General features: G+C 43.9%; 1 protein-coding gene and 1 long non-coding RNA gene across 3 annotated transcripts; one reads left to right on the top strand and one right to left on the bottom strand.

Moving 5' to 3' along the window:
* The first annotated feature begins 623 nt into the window (after positions 1 to 623).
* Positions 624 to 6,629, top strand: LOC120682255 (cellulose synthase-like protein E6). Of its 2 annotated transcripts, XR_005678331.1 has the most exons (8): positions 624 to 967; positions 2,687 to 3,005; positions 3,079 to 3,219; positions 3,325 to 3,456; positions 3,931 to 4,143; positions 4,242 to 4,808; positions 4,885 to 5,485; positions 6,350 to 6,629. XR_005678331.1 is itself a non-coding variant. In XM_039964087.1 (7 exons), exons 1-7 carry the CDS (start codon positions 711 to 713, stop codon positions 5,428 to 5,430), a joined length of 2,175 nt encoding a protein of 724 aa, XP_039820021.1. In that variant the 5' UTR covers positions 624 to 710; the 3' UTR covers positions 5,431 to 5,491. The 2 variants fall into 2 exon arrangements, 1 of the variants encoding a protein (XP_039820021.1); XM_039964087.1 differs by lacking the exon at positions 6,350 to 6,629 and having other exon boundaries at positions 4,885 to 5,491.
* On the bottom strand, positions 2,564 to 3,328 carry LOC120682297. The gene is made up of 2 exons (XR_005678343.1): positions 3,192 to 3,328; positions 2,564 to 3,081 (listed from the first exon to the last, which is right to left on the bottom strand). It is a non-coding gene; the product is annotated as an uncharacterized LOC120682297 (long non-coding RNA).
* Positions 6,630 to 7,829: the final 1,200 nt, after the last annotated feature.

Below are 7,829 nucleotides of genomic sequence, written 5' to 3'. Positions count from 1 at the left end.
AGAGATGCGGGAGCCGGTCATTGATCGATCATCGATAATAAACCGAAGCATGGTGAGCGCTGGTCCGTACGTCATTGTCGACGTTACAGTTACACTCGTACATGATGATGCAGCGGCGAAGCAGGCAAGGATGCCGCCGTGTAGTAGCAGGCCTCTCGGGCACCCGGTTCCGGCGTGTTTCGACGGCATCCATGACGCCATCCGTCCTACAGGCTACAGCTCCATTTCGTTCGGGTGTAGCTGCTGCTGCTGCTGCTGCGTCTGCGTCGGTCGATCGCTGGCTGGCAAATTGGCATTGCGCTGCCTCCTCGCGCACCATGATCTGTGTCGAGACGACGGCCATCCAATAGCGTTGGCGCCGTAGCGTGGCAGCAACAGACGGACCATACATGGAGTGACGACGCAAGGGTTGGGTTATATCTCACGTGCGCCTTCAATTCACTGCATCGAGCAGGCATCATTATATTGGTCGCAACTACTAGCTACCAGCTTGTCGCCTTGTCGATCGGTGCAGCAGCGAGATACCACACGATCGGCGCGAAAGGGCCCACGCCGCCGTCGCTCCGATCCACCGCCGTCGTCGATGTTATATACGGGAGCCGCAGCTACTGCTCCACATCGACGGATCAGAGGGAGAGAGAGAGAGAGAGAGAGAGAGAGAGAGAGAGAGAGAGAGAGAGAGAGAGAGAGAGAGAGAGAGAGAGAGAGAGATGGGTGGGAGGCTGTTCGCCACGGAGAAGGCCGGCGGCAGGGCGCTGTACAAGCTCCACGCCGTCACGGTGCTCGCGGGGATATGCCTGGTGCTCTGGTACAGGGCGACGCACGTCCCGGCGGCCGGCGCGGGGAGGGCGGCGTGGGTGGGGATGCTGGCGGCGGAGCTGTGGTTCGGCTTCTACTGGGTCATCACGCAGTCCGTGCGCTGGTGCCCCATCCGCCGCCGCACCTTCAAGGACAGGCTCGCCGCCAGGTCTGTGCTGCTAGCAGATCTCCATGCATGCATGTATTGCCCATCCCCTGCCCTGGGCTAGCTTTGTTTGTATACGGCACGCACGTTTTGCACCTAACATGCATGCATCATGCACTTTAATTTGTTTGTATATACTCCACTATACCAATATGTGCACGTTCCTAATTAATCTTCTGAAAGCAGATGCCTGCAGATAGTCTGCTGCTTGTGTTAACTAAGTATAGTATAGCTCAGTGGAGCTGGATATTATGTAGAACTAATAACGAGTAACACCGGTAGTGATAAGGGTCGCGCGCGCGCGTGCCTCTCAATCTGTCGGAGAAGCTAGTAGGGCTATTAGCCTATTACCGGGGTTAGTATAGGAGGAGAGATCCGGCTTGCATGCACAATTAACTGAATTATGAGGTTAGCGACCGGCTCATATAACTTCATTCATATAAGCGAAAAAAACACAGTTTGCAAACCGATTATCGAAACTGAATTATGATTGTAAGGATCTATAAAATTAACGCTATCACTATACTCAAATATATTTTCTTTTGAAACAATTTTTCAGAATATTTTGTTCTGTTTTGTTCTTAGAACAATTTATTTTTTTTCCAAAGGAACATTTGTATGTTCCTACTTTGAATTTTTTTTCTTGAAACACTGTTGTAGAATATTTTTCTAATTTTGTATGTGCAACAATTGTTATAGCTTCATCACAAATAAAATAGTTGTAACTTCACCATCAAATTATTTGTGATCTTATTTGGAGATTTTATTATAACCAATACAATAGTACTATAATCACAATATAATTTGAACGCTCGGTGTGAACAATAGATATTCTGTTTAAGCTAGAGTGCATACGTGTGATATTTGTATAGGGTTTCATGGGTCGTAGCCCGTTGGTGCGCAGCATGCAGCAGGCAGGGGGGTAGGCTTTTTTTTTTCTTCACTGGTTGCCATTCGCGCGGGCTACCTAATAGCGCTCGGTAACACGGCCCTGAGACACTGGAGACCTTGCGTACGTGATAATTAGTTTTTTTTTAAAAAACGAACAGGATATCTGCCTATTGTAAAAAAGAAACTCCAGACAGGCAGAATTACAAAACTGAAGTGAAAGAAAAAATTACCGAGCCAATAAGAAATTTCTCAGACATTTTGCTGACCAGGTATTGGCCTCTTCGTACGTGAGAAATAACTCGTAGCTCGCCGTTGAATAATTTGTAGAGCATAGCAACAGCTTACACGATCAGTTATTTTCGGAGCCGTCTCACAAAAAGAAAGAAAAAACAAAAAAAATAAAAAAAATGAAACGTATACCTACGAAACATACTCCTGGAGTGTTGCGGCGACTGCCACAGACCAGTAGACGGACGACAAGCACCAGGACCGGACGAGTGAGAGGACGGCCGGGCCAGGGCGATTTAATGGCATACACGTCGGATTTAGGTAAATTTAATTGGGCAAAGAAAATCCGGGGCAAGATGATTTGATGGCATATACGTCGAATTTATTAGGTCCATTTAACTGGACAAAGGAGATCGCTGCAGCCTTTATGGTGTGGGCGCTGCTGCACCATAGGCCATACCTGATCGACGGACAACCAAATTAATGGTGCACCAGAGGGTCTAGCCTTAAATTATAATATGCGACGATCTATCGTGCTCATGCCATCATTGAGATGCATGTAAACATGAAGCATCAACATGAATACCGTGCAATCTGGAGCAGGTACGGAGACCGGCTACCCTCCGTAGACATCTTCGTCTGCACCGCAGATCCGCACTCGGAGCCGCCGAGCCTCGTCATGGCCACGGTCCTCTCGCTCATGGCGTACAATTACCCACCTGAGAAACTGAACGTGTACCTCTCCGACGACGGGGGCTCGATCCTCACTTTCTATGCCTTGTGGGAGACCTCCGCCTTCGCGAAGCACTGGCTTCCATTCTGCAGGAGATACAACATTGAGCCAAGGTCACCTGCGGCGTACTTTGCAGGGTCAGATAAGCCTGATGATCCGCGAACCTTAGAGGAATGGTCATTCGTCAAGGTATGTGTATTTTCCAAACATTGTCAGATGATGAAACAGGTGTGACCATTGCAACTGATATTCTTTTGAGCAGGACCTGTACGAAGGAATGACGGAGCGGATCGATTCTGCTGTTAGGTCAGCCAAAGTTCCTGAAGAAATGAAAGTAAATCATAAAGGATTTTCTGAATGGAATACAGGGGGCACCTCGAAAGATCACCAGCCAGTTGTTCAGGTAGCTTTCCTATCCCCCGAACCGCAGCAAAGATTTTCATAATTTTCATTTGAAGAACTTCACAGATATTGGGATTCTAGAGTACTAAATCTGCTCATTTCCCAGATTCTGATAGATGGGAAAGACAAAGGTGCACTTGACAGTGAAGGAAATGTGCTACCAACACTGGTATACATGGCACGTGAGAAGAGGCCTCAGTACCACCATAACTTCAAAGCTGGGGCAATGAATGCTCTGGTACACTCTCTAATTTTTTATCAGTCCATCATCTCTAACTTTACAAATAGGTGTAAACTCTGCACTTCACATTAGTTGCTAGCGACAAGATTGTTGAAATACAAATTCTGATTTTCATAATCACAAAGTTTCTTGTTATGATAATAGTAGCCAAAAGGTCAGGGCAAGCTATATATCATTTACTTTTGAGAAAATCATAATATGGAGTTCACCACAAGCCTTTTGTAGAAATAGATGTGAAATGTATACTTCAAATCTGTTGTTGCAGCATATACATGGCTATTTGAGATAACCAATTCACGATTCACAGTCACCACAAGGTGTGTATATGGACTGCAAGAGTCTGACATTTCTCATAAACAAGCTCGCATTAATAAGTATCAAACTCGCTAAATACAAAGCGCACTCCATGAAAGAAAAATGGCTTAACCACAATGCGTATTTCTAAGTTTCAGCTTTTCATTTGAAATGCAGATAAGGGTATCATCGGTGATAAGCAAAAGTCCTATCATCATGAATGTGGACTGTGATATGTATTCAAACAACTCTGATTCAATCACAGAAGCACTGTGCTTTTTCCTGGATGAAGAAATGGGTCACAAGATTGCATTTGTGCAGTACCCTCAGAACTATAACAATATGACCAAGAATAACATATATGGCAACTCCTTGAATGCCATCAATCAGGTCAGTAACATCAATTGTGATTTCCATACAGTTCTCCCATAGCAGAATATGCAATCATTATGCATGTCGTGATGCTAACACTGCTACTGAATCTTAAGGTGGAGTTGGCTGGTCTGGACACTTGGGGTGGGCCATTGTATATTGGTACAGGATGCTTCCACAGAAGGGAGACCCTATGCGGCAGGAGCTTCAACAAAGACTACAAGGAAGACTGGGACCAAGGAATTAAGACACAGCAACCGATAGACCAGACTGAAGAGAAAGCGAAGTCATTAGCAACCTGCACCTATGAAAATAACACACAGTGGGGAAGTGAGATTGGATTGAAATATGGTTGCCCAGTGGAAGATGTTATCACCGGACTGGCAATACATTGTAGAGGATGGAAGTCAGTCTACAACAACCCCCCAAGAGCAGCATTTGTTGGTGTAGCCCCAACAACAATTTCTCAGACAATACTTCAGCAGAAGCGATGGAGCGAGGGTAATCTTTCAATTTTTCTTTCAAAGTACTGCCCGTTCGTCTTTGGACATGGAAAAATAAGGTTACCGCATCAAATGGGCTACTGCATATATGGTTTATGGGCACCCAACTCGCTACCTACGCTATATTACGTTCTGATCCCTTCACTAGGCCTTCTCAAGGGCACACCCTTGTTCCCTGAGGTATGTTACATGATAAGTCTCATTTCAGTTTCTTATTATTTGCATTGACATTAACAATATCCCCTTATTTATTTAGATTATGAGTCCATGGATCACGCCTTTCATATATGTCTCCGTTGTGAAGAATATTTACAGCCTATATGAGGCATTAACATCTGGAGATACATTGAGAGGATGGTGGAATGGACAGAGGATGTGGCTAGTTAAAAGAATAACCTCGTACCTTTATGCTGTCATTGACAACATCAGGAAGTTGTTAGGATTGTCAAAGATGGGGTTTGTAGTTTCACCAAAGGTAGGTAATGAAGATGAGTCGAAAAGGTACGAGCAAGAAATCATGGAATTTGGAACGTCTTCACCAGAATATGTGATCATTGCAACCATTGCATTACTCAACCTCGTGTGCCTAGTGGGAGGGCTAGGTCAAATCTTGACAAGTGGCCAGAATATGTTGTGGAATGGACTTCTCCTCCAGGTTGTTCTATGCGGGTTGCTTGTGACCATTAATATCCCAATCTATGAAGCAATGTTCCTCCGAAAGGACAAAGGGAGAATACCATTCTCAGTCACACTAGCTTCTGTTGGCTTTGTCATGATGGCCCTCTTTGTACCAATATTCTGAGGTCCCAAAAAAGGCACTGATGAATGCAAAAAATACTTACTAGTTCTAATCATAAATTATCCAAGGTTCAAAAAAACGTTATTAAACGTCGTTTAATCGAGATTAAACGCTAAACGGAAGCCTAACGTCTCGTTTAGGGCCTAGGCGCCCAATTAAGCGCTGGGCGCGCCTAGACGCTGCGTCTACGCGCTAGGCGGCGTGTACGCGTGAAAAACGACGCTAAGCGTCGCTGGGCGGGCGGGCGGCGGCTGCGCGCGCGCAGAAAGTGCGAGCGGGAGAACGCGCACTCGCGCGGGAAAAAAGTGCGGGCTGCGGGCGGACTGTGCGCCAAAACAAGAACGGCGGTGCCGGAGCAGGAGGAGAGGAGGTGGCTGGCGGAGTCAACTCAGCTTCTGCTTCTGCGGCGGCGGGAGCTGCGGGGAAGCAACGGCCGGAACGGGCGGGTTGCTTCGGGGAGGAGGAAATCAGAGAGGACAACGAGAATGGGAAAGGGGAAACTCACCGGAGATTGCAGCCGGCGCTCCTTGCCGGCGGGCGGCGACGCTCGTGCGGGCGCTTGGTCGGGCGGCGCCTGCGTGCATCCGTTGAGGGTGAGAGTGATGTGCGCCTGTGCGTGACCGTGTGGCCCGTGAGGGGCTAGGTCAAGGGCTGGATAGGAGGCTAAACTACTTCGTGGGCTGGGCTGTGTCCCAAAAACGGGCAGATACGCGATACGTGGGCTTCCAGGCGTGTCCGGGTAACATAGATTATTACTTAGTACTTACTAGTTACTACTAATCTTTGCTCTCAGCAGCACAAAAATAAAAAAAATAAAAAAACACACAAACGATTAATCACGTTTAATCTACGTTTAATCTTCCTAGGCGCTAGTCAGTAGGCTAGCGCCTGCCTAGCGCCTAGCGTTTTCTTGAACATTGAAATTATCTACCTTGATATCTCTTGTATGATGTTACAAAAAATACGCAATGCAAAATGGATACTTGTATTCTAGCACTGCTTTCAGCTGCATTGCGTAAAAGGGTAAGCTCTCATCCAATTGAGCTGTCAGCTGTGCAGAGGATGCATATGCATGGATCAACGCTGGAATCCCCACAATGTGGTATCATCTGTCATTCGCTATAAATGTGCCTATGGCATATATGGCACGCCTGTCTATCTAACTATCGAAGTAACTCAGAGATCAATTTGAGAAATGGAGACATGATCGTTTTTGTTGTTAATTTAATTATTTAGGATTAAATTTTGTTGTTTAAGTGACATATTGGTTGTTCTCAGTCATTTTATAAATACGTCAGTGATCTTAAACTTTATTATTTAACAGTGTGCTTTTTATTGGAAAAGTTCAGATTACTCCCTTGAACTTCAAGTATCGGGAAAGTTCACAAACCCCCTAAACTATCGCTTGGTTCAATTTACCCCCTAAACTATGTCATTTGGTCCAATTTACCCCTTAATAAGATTTATCTTTTTTATTTACCCATGCACAAACAAAGTCTTGAGTTAAAATTTTGCAAGATGATAGTGGACATCATAACATATTTTAGAAAAATATGTCAAGAATTTTTCATCATTATTTTGATAGGGAATGATATTTAATAATAAATTAACCCTTATGATACAAAATCATAGAAAAAATAATGACGAAAAATTTATAATATGTTTTTTTGACATACATTGTGATGTCCACTACAACCCTGCAAAATCTCAAATTAAGATTCCAATTGTATGTGGAGAAATAAAAAAGACAAATTGTATTAGGAGGTAAATTGAACCAAATGACATAGTTAAAAAGACAAATTGTATTAGGAGGTAAATTGAACCAATGACATAGTTTAGGGGTCAAATTAAACCAAGAGATAGTTAAGGGGGTCATCCAGACTTTGGCCGTACTTGAGGGGAGGAATTTGGACTTTTTCCTTAATTATTCCACTAATAAGGAATATCTTCCATGTTACATATTTGAATTTTTCTAACATTAAAAACTTATTCTTTCACCCTTTTTTTTCAAATAATTCAAATTGAATTGTTCTATCATCTATTTTATATGTTGCGCGCTATATTTTGTATTATTTGGATGCTGAAAATCTTATTGTTTCGGTAGTTCAACTCAGTTATTATTTTGTATTTTTTTTAAAATTGCGCCATGTTGCATTTTTCACATTTTGCAATGTTTTCTATTTTTAACTTATTTCATTTATATTGTCAGGAAAGAAATAGACTGGATATTTCGTTAAGCTTGCTTTCCTTGCAATAAATTATTGATTTATTTTGAAACCAGTTTTGACTGAAAGAAACAATCTGAAAAGGACATGAATGCGCAAGTGGTGAAAATGATGACACAAGGGCTTGTGATTGCAGATGAGATCGATAAACAAGTTGTGGATCTGAGGATGAATCTT

This window comes from Panicum virgatum, chromosome 2K (genome assembly GCF_016808335.1).
Source record: "Panicum virgatum strain AP13 chromosome 2K, P.virgatum_v5, whole genome shotgun sequence".
Lineage (NCBI taxonomy): Eukaryota > Viridiplantae > Streptophyta > Magnoliopsida > Poales > Poaceae > Panicum > Panicum virgatum.
This window is presented reverse-complemented; position numbering and strand designations above follow the sequence as displayed.